This window comes from Parus major, chromosome 8 (genome assembly GCF_001522545.3).
Source record: "Parus major isolate Abel chromosome 8, Parus_major1.1, whole genome shotgun sequence".
NCBI lineage: Eukaryota > Metazoa > Chordata > Aves > Passeriformes > Paridae > Parus > Parus major.
The window spans coordinates 25285648-25301580 of record NC_031777.1 but is presented as its reverse complement, the minus strand read 5'-3'; the positions used below and the strand labels follow the sequence as shown (position 1 = coordinate 25301580).

General features: G+C 38.7%; 1 protein-coding gene across 7 annotated transcripts in view; it reads left to right on the top strand.

Annotated features, from left to right (window-relative positions):
* EPS15 (epidermal growth factor receptor pathway substrate 15) overlaps positions 1-15933 on the top strand; it is a 65829-nt gene that overhangs the window by 5109 nt on the left and 44787 nt on the right. The window contains exon 1 of one of the 7 annotated variants that reach the window (XM_015635904.2): positions 13532-14369. The exons of 3 other annotated variants lie outside the window; for them this stretch is intronic. In XM_015635904.2, the coding sequence (XP_015491390.1) occupies positions 14211-14369 (159 nt within the window). In that variant the 5' untranslated portion in view covers positions 13532-14210. Of the gene's footprint in view, positions 1-13531; positions 14370-15793; positions 15913-15933 lie in introns of those variants that run through there. 3 more of the 7 variants (XM_015635906.2, XM_015635902.2, XM_015635905.1) reach the window with 3 other exon arrangements.

Here is a 15933-nt window from a genome sequence, read left to right as displayed (position 1 = left end):
CAGGCTATTTTCCATCTCTACATTGGCTGAGCTCTGGTAATCTGAATCAATCTAGCAAATAGAAAAAATGCTGGAATTAATTTTGGTGAACAATTAATTGTAATCTTTGTATTATTTTATTATTAAACTTACAATATTGTAATTTACTCTTGAGATCAACAGGCTATGGACACTTCTAAAATTCAGAGTGGACAGGGTGTTGGGCCATATTGTCTAGTCTGTACTTTTGCCAAGAAAGAATGGATCATATTATCCTTGAGGATAATATGGTAATTCCAACCTGTTATTGTGTGAGTCCACGATTCTTTGCTGAGTACAGGAGTTTAGAATTCACAGCATGCTGAATCCCATTTCATACTCCTAATGCATTGCTTAGATGGGTAATGTCTCATCATTTGATTTAAACATCTTATCACCCTCTGGGCAGAATGTATTTAAAATTTAATGCAGAAGTCCCTGCTATTTTCTCAACCACAAATATGTGATTCCTACTTTAGCCTTCACAGAGGCTTTGAAAAAGATACAGAGGAATGCTGCTCAACTGGAATGTTTCCTTCATTACAGCTGTGGTATGCAGCCCACTGCTACAAAAAGGCAAATAAGCATAATCTCTTTTCCCAAAGCTTTCTCACCATCACCTTTTTTTCATGGTGTTTGCCCTATTAATATATTTCAAGTATGGTTACTTGCTCTTTGTAGTCAGTTTAGCAAGAATGCAATGTATCCATCATCATCTTCTCACAAAATTTAGATTTACAATAGAGTTTGATGTGTAGCAAATTTAGTAAGGGAAAAGGTAAGAACTTAATATTTTAGAGTATTGTCATTAATCACAAGGATTATATGCTGTGTTTATTTTCAGTTAAAGACTGCTTGTTTTTCTTTATACACTGTGTTTATTTGTTATCAATAGATACATTATATCTATTAGTATCAAAGGTAGTATTTAAAACTGGTGTTTATTCATAAAAGTAGGTTCCAAAATATATGCATATTTGTATGCTGTTATGAGCAGTATCCACACCTGGTAAAATCTGGAGGAAAAATATATTTTTCCCTATAATTTTTTCCCCTGTTTTTTTTTTTGTTGTTGTTGTTGGGGGTTTTTTTTTGTTGTTGTTGTTTTTGTTTTTTGGTTTTGTTTTCCAGGTAAATAACAGACATATGACTGTGGTAATTTTTAGGGTATTAAATAGGTGATGAAAGGAAGGATAGAAGCAAAGTCAATCCATCATAATCCATCATAATATAGAAGTACAATGTGTGCCTTTTTTGCTCATTTGATTTCCATAACTAAAGGGGAATCTGTTAAAACTTGGTTTCCATTGTGTCAATGTAGAATCAGTTTCTGTCTCCTCTACATTTTCTTCTGGAATTTAAGGTAAAATAATTTTTCCTGCAGTCTAGCGTCACTCCTGGGGATTTGTATGTAGGAGGAGTCCATGAACAGTATAAGCCCTCATTTAATGCTGCCCTGGTTTTGGGATGCCAAAAAGATTTTTCTTTAGGGTTACTGTTTCTTGTGTAAGAATGAGAGACAAAGCTAGCAAAGTTTATCCTACCAAAAACTGGAGAAGATTTTTTTCTCCTTTTCTGAGAATGAAAAAATCCTTTTTTCATGCCTGCTTAAATGATTTGCTTTCTTCTTGTTCTGATAAAAGCAAAAAAGCAGAAATTATTTTTTCCATCCTACTCAATTCTCTCTCTCTTTCACTCTTCTATGAGAAATGACAAAAGAAGGGGAAAACTAATTTAGTAGAAGAAAAATAATAGCCACCAGAATAGGCAGAATATACTCAGATTGCTCCCCAAAAATCATGGTGTGGACTTGGACCAGGATTTAGAAAGCAGATGGGTGCTTTGCTACTGTGTCAGCTCTCAGGAGCTGTCAGGAGAATATTCCATTTATGTGTGAACTCACAGACTCGTGCAGAATGCAGCTACATCAGATCTCCAGATGAAGTGAGACTTCAGTTCAGAGCATCACCTCCTGCAGCTCCATCAGCTTGGTTTGGGCAGGAAGAAAACCCAGGTGCAAGGATCAGGGAAAGCCCTTGCACACCCTGGTGAGGTTTCAGTCCTGGTAGGGTGAAGACAAAAAACTCAGACATATTATTGGACATGTTAAGCTGCTAAACAATAAATCTAAAGTAAAAGAACCACTCACAAGAATTAACTCCATCTCAGGTGACTTCTGAACTGTAAATTGTTGAAAGTTTGGGAAGTCTCACTACATTTTCCACTCCTATCATTTTCCATAGCTTTTAGCTATTGCCACTGCTGGAGACAGGACTTCGGGCTGTTTAGACCTTTCTTCTGAGCCATTACTGCTATTTTTATATTATGTTCTTATTTTCATTTAGAGACTTATTTTCACTAAGGGGCTCTTTAATTATTATTTCAAGGGGAGTTTTGGGTTGTCAAGGTTTTTTTCAGTAAAAAAGTTAGATTTCTGTGGGATCTTCATTAATATCATAGCCTAATTTTTACATTTTAGTAGCCAGACCTTACTTTGCCCCTTCTCCAACATGAACAGTTTTGCTGATTTTTGCTGAAGCTGCTCAGCACTGTTGAAGTACACCCAGATGTCATGGACTGAAACAAAGGAAATCCTACTCAGCTCATGGGCAGTAGCACACACAGGGCAGCTCTGTTACTCACTTCGTAAGCCAAGAAAATCCAGGCCTTGTTGCATCTGTTTGCTTCCAAGTTTCAAAAGTTCAGTCAGTAAACTTCTCAGTGCCCCAATAAACTATTGCAGCAATAACTGTAATTTAACTTCTAAGAAAATCTTACAATAACATTAATATTGAAATCTCTAAATGCTACTGGAGTTAACCAAATTCTCTGGACAATTGACAAAATGGAGAGTTACATTATTTGCTTTCCATTGCCCAAGAGAATTAGTTTTTGAAAATAAGCTTGTAAGGAATGTACTTACAAGGAGTCTAACAATAAAAAAAGTCTGCAGTGTACAGTGAGACTTTGATTTGTAAGCTGAAGTTAGTAATGTTTGGAACATTGTAGTTTCTTCCAGTGGTGTGTTTACTTGAGGTATACACAATAGTTTGTTCTAATTTACTGGCCAAATGTGCAATATAGTTTGGAGATTAGCAGCCTTGAGCCTTTGGAAATAAGGTACCAGCAAATAAAAGCACGAGTTTAGTTGAGTGTTTCCACTCCAAGCCAAACGGCCCAAATGTTGTTCACGCTTTTGTGTTCCTTTGGTGTTGATGTAGTTACATGTACATAATCAAGAGCAATATTTATCACACTGACTTAGAGATTAAAGCATGTAAGTACCCAGTTAAGCTCTGCTATTCATAATGCATAAGGAAAAGAGGAGGATCTGAGTGTATCATTAGCATTACACTCTCTGGTTTATGTTTCTAGTCTAACAAATAGAGGACAGATACAGCTTTTCTCAGTACAGCGAAACCGGTAGCAAATGAGCTCTTGTCTTATATGTCTTTCAGATTTTGGCTTACATATCTGTCAATTTTAGACAAAACAAAATCCTACACAGAGTTTTCCCTGATCCAGCTGTCATTTACATACTGATAACATTAACCCATCTGTCTGTAAAATATTACATCTATTTGGCTTCATGCTTTTGAATGAGAATTTAATCTGCTAAACATCAGCAGTTGTATCTTACATTTAATTGCTACAGTCCCTGCATTACATTTACTCATTGCACAGCATTTCTAAAGCACAGAGATGGTAATTTTCTTTTTCTTGTAGGTAGTGGACTAATCTTAACACCCTTTGTCCTGATTGTGGAGTTAACTTACAATTTCTTTGTGTGTTTCATCTTGCGTCTTCTACACCCACAAATCCTTAACTGTAGTAGTGTAATACTTTAAACATTTCAGGGGATAATCAGTGCGGTGCCAGCTGGTGCAGTGTGAAGCATAGGTAATATTCTGCAGTGTGACTGATCTCAGTGGTGCTTGGCTGACTGAAGTGATGGCTGTCATTTCTGTTCCCAGCAGCAACATGGGCATATTCTGTACTGTGAGTGCTCAGACTATGTAATTACTTTTTGGAAATGTTCATTTTTTTTCGTGCACACTGAAACTGCAGTATGCAATCTGCCATTGTCTGGGGTTTTTGAATGTATTTAACAGTCCTGTGTCAGGATTCCTGATGTTAAGAAATTCAGACACCTAGCTACAGAGTCTGGTGAGATGGACAGATTAATAGACTTAATATGTACATAGATGTGTGTGTGTGTGTGTATGTGCACCTTCAGGAAAAAATCCAGGTGTCAAAAAACAGCCTTTATGGAAAAATCAAGACATACGGTAGCTTCAAATCAGGTTTACTTTACGGTGGAGGCATTGCCTAAGGCATAATAATGCCTGCAGGAACAATGCCTCCACTTAGGCAAGCTATGGGCAGAGAGTCCTGTGGAACAGTTAGGAATTATCACAAGCTGGGGAGAGCTCTCTAGTACCATGTATCAGTATATAAATGGGAAATCAATACACTTCATATTCCATGCAATTTGAATTATTTATTTGTGCTTAAGCCCTGCCAACCAAAGCATGAGTTAAAAAGGAATTTTGGTTTCTGAAATGTTCATATTTTCAGCCTTTTCTTTGCAACCTTGAAGACCAGAAAGTTCCTGTATTTTGCTCTTTCCTTGCTGGATTTCCTTGTTTCCTTTCCTTGTTTTTTAACTTAAGCTCAAATAACCCTGCAATCTCTTCACTTCAGAGTATGAAACTTTATTTAATAAAAACCCAAACAAGAGGTTGGAAAATGCTGGCAGCTGGTAAAACTGAATTTGTTTTCTAGAGCATGCCATATTTGAAAAGAATAAGTAGATAAGCAGAAAATGAGAAAGAATCATCTTCCAAGCAGATAGGCCTTGTTTATCTAAAGTGGGACAAGGAAAACTTTTATCCCACATAACTTTTACTTTTGGATGGCATTTGAATTGGCCTTGAGTGTTTGGCAGCTCAAATGTTGAGCCATCTGTTTCAGATTATGCATGCTTGGAGGGCACATTGCACCCAGGCTTGCAGTTCCCCTGAACACAAGAAATTTGAATTGGCTTTGCAGTTAGTGATCAGTAAGCATGAATGTGCATGTACATGCACATGACACATCTAAATAAACTCCATTTGGGACAAATTGAAGCAGTCACACAGCTGGAGAAACATGAGGAGGCTTAGAAGGGGAAAGCCTTAGGCCCCCTGTCAGAGCTCAGGCAAGGTAAAACAAGAGAAAAGCATCCAAGGTCCAGGAAATTTCTCCTCTAGACTGGAACGTTCTGAATGAACTAAGAAGTAATATATTAGCCAGTTTTACAGCCCCTTTAAACAGTGTCTTAAGGGATTGTAGGGTAGAGAAATTGCAGTTTGGCTCCCTCCATTAATGAATCATCTCCAGTCTCATCTCAGTGCCAGAGATGAACTGGGCTGGGTAGTGAATCAGAAAGCTGTAACCAGCTCAGTGAGAGTCTTTGTTATGCCTAAGTACATCATGACCAGGAAAGAGGATTTGATCCATTAACTTTAATGGTGCATTATGTGAATCTTATATTATTTATGGCATAGTAGTAGCACTTATCTTTTTCATGGTATCTGCTTTGAGCATTTTTTTTTTTAAAGCATATACTGCTTGTTCCACCCCTCCCTTTTCCTTCCTTTCCCCAGAGTGCTGACTCAATTCCTTTTACTTTTTCAGTCAGTCAAATACTTGCAATTTTAGGCATTTCCTTGTCCAGTTTTCAGGGGAACACTTTACTTCCCTATCATGAGCACTGTGCAGAACTCCTGTGGCTGTTGAATCTCATGCTGACTGGAGATGGAGGAGGTTTCTGTGCAAGCAGTAGAGACTGACATAAGACCATCTGCTCTTCATGAAGTTCTCTGAACCTGTGGACTTGGATACCAATTGTGCATTTGTGTATGAGAAGAAAATTTGGCTCACATAGTGCAGCGATGGAAGGAATGGTAAATCTAGAACCAACCAGGAGATTTGAGGGATAAAAGCAGTGTTGTCACAGATTCTTTTTCTAGATAATTATATTTCTTTTTTACAGGTTTTCACATTAAGCAAACCCCCAGACTGCATTATTAGAAAAGTTTGAGTATTCTGGTAATGAGCATCAGACTTTAGTGTAGTTTATAATAAATTGTGAACAGAACAATGACCAATGTAGATATATTGTACTGTTTTGGCAGATCTTATTCAATGTACATGAAGAGTCTTAATTATGACATTAGATTGAGCTTGGAAATATTTCTTGCTTCAAGTAGCTCACATAGTTAATTTAATCAAAAAACTACATATGTGCAATTCAATGTGCAACATCTAAAATTTGAGGCGTTTTACTTTTTGTGATATATTTAATCTTCTTGTGTGCTAAAAAATAGATCTTCATATTACATTGCTTATTCAAGTATTAAATTCTATTACTTTTTAAATTAGTAATCCCCAAAGAACTACAGGAATTGATGAATGTTATTCCATCAATGTTAAAAATTGAATTACCTGAAAGAAAAAAAGGACTAATTAAAATTTTTTCTTTGTTGAATCCTGTTAAGTGCTTGCCTCATATGAGAAATTTGTGAAGTCATTGCAAAGCTGTAAGGGCAGGGATCAGAACTGCAGTTATATATAAAAGTCAGCTGTGTGATAATGGTAAAAGGAGACAGAGACAGATTCTGTGCTGGTTTTAGAATCTGCCAAGGACGTGGGTGCTATATTTTGGGCAAGAGAACTCTTTTAGCCTAATGCCATCTGGCTGGCTTTTGTCTGTGCCAGTTGTTATACATGCCAAGCCGCCTGTCCTGCCTGTACCACATTTCTTGAAGTAAAAATTAAATTAAAAATACAGTAATTTCCAGTAGCCTGATTGGAAACATATCCATGAGGGGATTTAAAAACCCAAGGAAGCAATCCAAGCTTCTGTGCTTCTGTCAGAGTCTTTGATCAGAAGTTTTCTCATCCATGCCCTGAAGCAATCTTTGGATACTTTTCCCCTTTCAAGCCTCATTGGCAGCAAAAAGTCCTGGCTGTAGGATCTGCTTTAATTTTTTGTCCAATGTACATACAGTTAAAGCACACCTAAAACCTCCACATACTCCCACCTAAGGTCTTCTGTTTCATTCTTTTAATTAGTAAATATATACCTGTATTTATAAATACAACAATGCAGGTTTTCCTCACCGTATCTCTACAAAGTACCTGTGTAGTTTGTGCTTTTGGGCTGGCAGTTGTGCCATCTAGCACAACATGGATCTGTTCTGTAGTCCTCTGTAGGAGACCCACAGCTAATTTTTAGCTTTAATTAATTTTTTTATTTCTTCCCTGCTTAGAAGAATTGGAGTTGAGCTAAATTAAGCAACTCATCTATATATTCATTTTATAATTAGCTAAATAGCTCTACTGATGATTTTTGAGTGTTTTTTTCTCATGCTCATCTGTACATATGTAATTTACCATCATTAATGCTATCACAAGAAAAGGAGAGAGAAATTCATTATATCATTTTGTACAGATATTTCTGTAAGGAAAATCATTACAGTAAACTTGATTTCAACAGGAACAAATTATGTATCTTCACTAAACATAAAGAGACTGACAATCAAGAATGTTTCAGTTTTGGATGGAATTTGAATGTCTTTTGAATAATGGAGATTCTTTCAGGAAGAATACATCTTCTCTTTCTGCAAAACTTGTCCAGCTATCTGACCTTACCTACCTTACATGGCTCCTGCCTGTTTTATACCTAAAACCTTGATATTTTTCTCTTTTGGACCTCGGTGTACTTTGTGTCAGTTTTATACCTGATGTATTATCTGTCTTGGGGGCAGGGGGATTGTCATTCTAGAGAAGGTCAAATTTGTTTGTCATTGAACTGATTCAATGAATTAAATTGTTATAGGGATCTGAGAAATCTTGGTGGTTTTATGCTTGTGCATCATTGTCAATAATTTTGGTAATCTGATGTAGATATTTATAAATAACATTCTTCAATTGCTTCTCATATTTTGTGAATCCCATTTAAATTAGCATTACCAATAACAGTGGGAGTTGAAAGAGTCTTTAAGATTCTGCAGTGCATTTTTAAAACCAGAATATATTTAAATGGAATTTTATTTGTAAAGAGAGAAAGTTTGAGTGAAAACAGTTGTGAAGCCACTGAATCCATGATGTATTTTTTGAAGTCACAGTGATGATTACACTGGAATTATTTACCACAGCTGCTTTAAATGCTACTAAAAGTCATTTAAAGAAACATTTTTTAATGAATGGTCACCAGACTTTCATTTTATAGTTGTTGTATAACTGTATCTGTTTATAGCTGTATTAGCTTCACCTGTTCAACAGGTGAGATACTTTTGATTACAGCTAACAGGACAGGAACATAAGGTGACACAGAGGAAAGCAAGTTCTTGTCAGCTCATGGAATTCAAATTCCATTAATGCACTTTTGCACCTGATCAGTCACATGCACACCTTAACAATTCCATTGAGGCAGAACCACCGCTGCATTACTTCTGCAAATTAATCTTAAAAAAAAACAAACAAACAAAAAAATCAACCAACCAAATAAACCAGTAAACAAAGCAGTCATTAAGCAAATAACTTGGTAATATTTAAAGGATATTTCGTATTTTAATTGCATTGTGTGTGCAATCAAATGAGAACATATTTTGAATTGTGAACTATTTACCGCTCTTGTACTTCACAGCAATAAGAGAATTTTCATTCTTTAATACCTAGCAATGATTTTTATTGTACATGTTTAAAACATTTTTCATAAAGGCAAATATTTTTGGTACTGTCTCATCAATCAAGTTACACTCCATTATTGATAGTACCAACATGATGTAGAAGAATGAAAAAACATAATTAATTACAATGTCAATTACTCAGGAGTCCAAAAAGCCAAGAGAAGTTTTAAGGGAACATTCCTTAGTCTTATGTGTTGACACCAGTGGGATTATATGTGTTGCATGTAAAGGAACATTTTGCCTGCTGATGTTGTGCAATAGTTGGCCAAATAACAGAACAGATTCCATTTCCTGCTACAGGGCTGTAAATAAAAAAATCCCACATGGTGGTTTCTCATTTTTGGACATACAGCAGGATTGTGCTTCTGAGAAGTGCAGCTGAAAGAGCATCTGTGGAAATTCCTTCTGCCTGCAGAAAGAGCACTGCAATTTAGTATTTGATAGCTTTCAGAGTGCAACCTGCAGACTCCTTTACAGCTCTCAGCACTGATACAGATGTAGGCAAGTAATGTTTTTCTTGCTTCTCACTGTATTTGTCAATAATTTGTGATCTTTTCCATAGCAGCAAAAACGCAGTTTTAAATGTCACTTGATCAAGGTTAACTAAAATGGTCAAATCATCTCTGTCCTTGTCTACTGTGAGGGCTAAATCATTAACTCCTTTTTAAATATGATTGATTTTCCACTGTTGTTGAGGCTTTTGACTCATCTCCTCACTGAACCTTTGGCACTCACTACCTTAACCCAGCTGAGATCTCTGTTATGTGACTGCAGCTCCCATACATGAGAGACCTCATTGCTGAAAGCAAGTGGAACATGACTTACATTTAGATGTTTTAACTACTGGTGCAAAATTAAATATGAATATTGCATTGTCCTGAAGAAGGATGAATTAAAAAATATTATTTAAATGTTGGTACCTGAATTGCTCAGCTTGAGGACTGGATTGCTATGATTTGTGAAAATTATTTTTTGTCTTATGACCAATGTTCCTGCACTGTTTTTATTTTGTTTTAATACTTTCTGAAGCATTTTGACATTGTTATGGTTGTAATTAAGACTAGATGAAAATGAAAGAAAGTGGAGAAGGTAAGAATAGATAAGATGAAAATAATTGGGGGGACAAGTAAGGAAATCTCAAGAAGAAACACTTGCTAGTATCAAGAGTTACAGTAATGCCATAAAAATGGTCTTTTACCATTAACAGTCATGAGTATGTCTTAAAAACAAACCATTTAATGAGAAGAAAAAATACCAAATTCCCTTTTATCTAATTACTTCATGTATCTTATAATTCTGAAATTAATTAATAATCTTTGTGAAGGGCAGAGTGAACTAATTCTAAGTCAGGGAAATGTTGGGAATTCAGTGTGTAGATTATATTTTTAAATATTTTTTGTTTTCTTAAAACATAATAATCTTTTAATTGTTTCAGAAAGGTGAACAATGTGTTCCCTGGAGTTGTACAGACAACATGCCAAAGGAAACAGGGAACAGAAGAAACTGTCAAGAAAATCTTTTCTGCCTGCTACTTTGTAAACATATTAGTTTTCAATCCTCATTTTGGTTTAATATACACTACACACTATGATATCGATGTGTTTAATTTATAATGAAGACTGATGCTGTTTCATCAGTGCTATTGCTTGTTCTATTTCTGTTAGAACATGTATTAAGCTGTTCAAGGAACAGCAAAATCTCCAACTGCTACATTAGCTGGACATGTCAAATTAATGCATATTGAAGATTTTTCTGGGTTTCAAATATGGTCTTGAAAGAAAAATGTCATTCTGCTGTCAGTCATCCAGCTAATTATCTAGAGGTCAAGCTGACCTCTTGTATCTACATTTTCTCTTATTCTTTTACAACATGAGGTGTAGCCCTATGGAACTGGCTAATATAAATTAGTTTGAGAAGATATGCTTACACATGCTTACAGTCTTAATGAAAAGATAAATTGTGTATGTTTTAAAATAGTGTGGATCTGTACTCCTGCATTTCAGATTTGCCAGCTCCTCCATCAAATATGATTAAAGAGATTCACTCAGGCCCTATTCAGGTTATTTTCAATTTTACCATTCTCTTAATAAAAATTCAGGGTTGTTCTTTCTAATTACTGTAGTTCAAAAATAATTTTAGCCTTCGGATTTCTGAATACTGGCAATATAGATGACATCATTTTACAAAACAAAGAGATACAATGATGCCATACTGTACTCTGTTTCTGCCAGATGGAGGTAAATTCAGATATATTCAAATGTTTCCAAACATCTGAACAGAAAACATTTTAGAGATGAAGAAATATGTAGTTACCTCAACATCCTAGTTTGTGTTTCTCCAATAATGCTAGAGTTTTGTATAAATTTGATCATCCCACAACCCATTTTGAAATACTTTCAAAGCTGCTATAACTTTGAAAGTCTGCAAACCACCTTAAGAAGCCAAGAACACAGCACAAGATGAATCAGCAGATAATTCCTATGCAGTTTTCATAATGATCAATATACATACTCTAGTAACTGGACATCCTCCTAGAAGATACACTGTAGGACTCACAGATTACATGTTTTATGAAAAGAAACACAGAAATTAACACATCTCTACAGAAGGTCTGTTAGAGTCTGGCTAGATGATTGTAGTGTTCTCTTGTGGCTTTAAGACCTAGCAGCCTATCTGTAACCCTTTGTCTAGAAAACTTGCAGCTGCATAAAATGTAAAGAGCACACAAAGCATATCCTGGAGTGGAATTCTAGATAAAGGCATGCCTGCAGTGTGGCTTCCTAAACCAGCTTGTGTCACTAATCCTGGAAAGTATTCTGAGATTTCTGATAAAAGGTCCCCTCAGTCCAAAGGTTGCCAAAGTTTGTATGATGATCTTATTTCTCAGGAGGGATCTTTCAGTAGCCTAGGTGTGGGAAATGCTGTTCTGTATCAGGAGCGTGGGTGTTGCTTGCCTCTCTGAAACCTGTGCAATGTAAGACATTCTGTTTGCCTGTGGGCAGGTTCCCTTTCGTTACAGTCTTTGATCATAGAACAGTGATTCCTTTTTTTGGCCAGGATTTTCTGTGTTGATACATATGTTTCCTTTTGTTCTGTAAAACTCAAAGTGGCTTAATCTTTCTTACCTTTAAATCCTTGATTCTGTATATGCAATGCTGCAGCTACTGCTCTGTTTTGCACTGGAATTCCAGAGAGCTGGGTACCTCATTTCGTGCTCAGGAATGCAGGAGGCAGGACTGAGTCATTCCTCTCAGCCTCCGGAGTGCTCATAGGCTCTAGTAACACCTTTCCTAGAACGAGCAGAACGAGTCACACTAAATGCCTGTGTGCTTCTTTTGGGCTTCCTGTGTGCTGATCCATAGGGTAAACAAAGCCCTAAGAAAGGAAGAACTGGACACTTAAGATATTATTTCTGGGGAGACCAGTGGATATGATTAAAATGTTACCAGCTTTACTAGCAAATGTATTTGGAGATCTATAAAACAGAGGTCGTTAGTGTTTGACTGGTGGATGCCCTTTCTGTGCTATCTTGCTGCAGCACATTTTCAAATTCAGCTGTACCAGAAACAAGTCACTTTATACTCTTACACACTGTCTCACGGTGGGGATTTACACCAAAATGGTTGTGCTGCTGCTATGCTCACTGCACTGCTGCAAGCCCAGTCTTCACCAGCCATTTGACTAGTTTTGATTTGATTTGTTAGCAGTCCCTTGTTTGTCCAGTGTCGACATAACCTTGTCCATTGTACTTTTAAAGAAACAATAAAGAACACTGAGGTCTGGTATCTCTTTTTCAAAATGCCACTACTTAGAATCATAGAAAATCCTATTATACTTAAAAATAAAAGCATGCTAATACTATTTTCCATGTCCTTTGGGTATCAAGTGCACTGTAGTGGAGGATCTTGCAACAAAAAATCAATATATAGCAGTTCTTACAGAGCAGTTTGCAGATAAAAATTTCCTGCAAAAGAATTCATGTTGAATGCAAAAAGATATAAAATTAAACTGTCAAAGTTCTTGCAGTTCCTTGATCTTTTGACTTTCTTATGTTCCCAACAAGCTTTCCTGAAAACCCAGCAAAGGATTCCACTTGTTACACAATACACAGAAGATGTTGAAAAAGGTCAAGATTTGTGGGGTCAGCAAAGGGAAAGAGAGGAATGGGGTTTCACTGAGGAGAAAATAAGAGGAGAGGTACATTTAGAAAATCCACCTGTTCCAGATTTCAGGAGCTCTTCCACCCTAGCCAAGCCCTGGTGAGTTGCTCATGGCTAAGCCAAGAAGGTCATTGGAGGGCATTGTTTTGCAAACCTGCCAACAGCTTTGAGTAAATTTTAGTGGCTGTGATTTTTCTCTTGGCTGAAAGTATGTATGAAGTCCAGTTTTATGATCCAATGTGAGGTGATGACATCTCAATTCCAGCTGAGAAGCAGAGAGCTGATTTTCTTCTGAGACCTGTCATTCTAGATTCATGAAAATCTGCAGTACAGTCATTCACCATCAGCAGGCTGACAAGTGTTATTGTAATTGTTATAGAGGTATCTGAGGCTCTGAGCTGGTTGTTTTAACTCAAGTGGTTGGAGGTATCCAGGCCAATTTGTCTGTAAGATGCACAGAATAATCAACAATAGCAGAGGTCCACGTGACCACACTAATTCAGTGTTGATAATGTGAAACTCATTATTATTTTAATTTGTACAGGCCACAGTGGTTACCTTGAGTGATTCTTGCCCTCTGACTGTGGGCACAGTGGTCATGCCTGATGACTGTGAGTGTGCACAACCAGGGTGAAGGCACATAACCATGGTATGTTGGTTAGTATGGTTCATAACCATGGTAAGTACCTGGCACTTCCTGCTTGTTCCTGAGCTGCAGGTGCACCTTGGAGTCAATGCAACTTGGAGTCTGCCACAGCAGCTTTGGAGAACACTATGGAAAGGCTCTCTGGATGCAGACTGCTGTGTACTTCACAGTTTCAGGGAGTAAAACAGGGAGGTTGTTGTGTTTATTTTCCAGCATAGAGGTTGAGGAAGGTCAGGCCCTCAGGAGTGGTCATTGGAGCAAACCTCCCTCCTGGACAAGTGTTCTTGTCTGAGGGGACTTAGAGCTTTTATTTGTGCTCTGGGGTGACACAACTCTACTGGCTGACCTGCATAAATCCTTTCGTTCCAGAGCCTTGCCACAGCTCTGGGTCTCTTCCTGGACCTGGTGGGAAATACTTGGTGCAACACCCAGGAGAGAAATGGAACAGCAGCAAGAACACTGCTGAGCCAGATAGCCTGTTCACAAAATCCTGCTCACAGCAGCTCTTGGCATCAAGCCTCTAACTCCAGAGCCAGGTCCCAGGTCCCTGTTTTGCATTTTCCTTCTCTTTGCAGTGAGAACACATCAGCCTGGGTGTAACCCTCTCCTGAGAGGCCACCAGTCCCTGCCAAGCTGCAAAGCTGAGAGATGAAGGAAAAAACTGACAGAGCAAAGGGCACCCACGTGAGCTCATGGCAGCTCAGAAACCCAGGCTCTCCAAATGCCTACCAAGGGACCCCTTCCGAAGATACTGCTCTCCCCAGGGGACACAGCTGTAGCTTTACAATCTTCTGGTTTAATTTCCAGGTATTAATTATTCTGGGATAGTATTCCAATTTTAATCAAAGAAGAGAAAATCAACCTAGAAATAGAAAGTTTGTGCTGTTTTCTAGGGATTTTACTTATGAGAAAAATGCAAGGTAGAGAGGTGACAGTGAGTATGTGAATGGTGTGAATATTTTTATTCTATTCTGTTTGTTTTTTATATTCTTCCCCTCCATACCTTCTTTTTCTTGCTGAAAAAATAGCTGAGAAACAGGTCAGTAAAGCAGAGCTTTTGTAAAACCTTTATTAAGGAATAGGTGGGGAGGAGGGATCCCACATTTCATGACAGATGATGAGCACTAGCAGCTCAGGATGAATGCCAGCTGAGGAATGACAGGATGCAGAGGTGGGGCATGAACACACAACTGATCTGAGTAGTACAAAAAACAATGCAGAGGGGTAGAGAATTATGAACAGATAAAGAGATCAAAGCATGTTGGGAAAGCTTTCCAGTAATCAAGCATGACTTCGGCTAATTTCCTCTTACTGGTCCGAATGCATATTTCAAATCTAAATGTGTGCCTAAAACACCTTGAGATAAAGTATAAAAATAGGAATGTTTTCCCTTGGTCCTTGGTGACTGATGTATTCTGAGGTAGTGCAGAGCTCAGAGTAGGAGTGGAAATAAGCCAGTGGGAGGAGGTGAGCGAGTAAAGGACAAGCAGGAGAATGAGTGGTGACACAAGTGTTGTTTTCAGCCAGTCCGTACACAATTGTTTCCCAAGGTTTGGAGAATACGGTGCAATTTACTCCCCTCTCCAGCTTGCTCTTTAGTGTCTTGTTGCCTGTGATGTCTCATAGTTTCTCCTGCCATAAGGGTTGCTCATCCCTTTCTTCTGGTTACCCTCCCCCAGAAGAGCCACTGTTTCCCTGAGTACAAGCAGACAGACAGAAGGACATGTACAACGATGAGTTGCCTGGGCAGGCATCTAATTTCCTGCAAGTGGAAGGAAGCAGGAGGCTGAGCCCAGGGCTGCTCCTCACTGCTGTGAGGATGTGTCGGGTCAGGACATCCTGCTGGGCTCACGTGCTGCTTCCTCCTGGGCCTTGTGCCCAATTTTGTTGCAACTGAGCCCAGAACTGGTTCACCTCCTGTTTTGGGACTTCCCCCACCTGTGTCATGACTAGAGTGGAGAACTGCAACCATTCACCATGCTGAAAGCATCTCCAACAGAAGCATGGCCAACAGGGAAGGTGAAGGAGAGGCCAGGAGCTGGCAGTGGGGGATGTTGGCCACCGTGTCAGGACAATGACTCCGGCTCCGGGTTTTCGCTGCAGCTGTCTCGAGCAGGCTCCGGCTCCGACAATCCGCACCCGGTTTTGCGCGCGGCTGCGCTGCCGTGTGGCGACGGGGGAGGCTCCGGCTCCGTCCGGCGGGCGGGCGGGGATCCGGTGCCGGGATTTGCCCGGGGCCGGCTGGGGAAGTTGCCGAAGTTGTGCGGCGAGTGGCGGGGCCCGGCGCGTCCTTCCTGCGGCCCGGCCGGGGGGATGGAACAGCATGGCCGCGCGCCTCTCCCTGGCACAGGTACCGGGGCTGCGCGCCCGG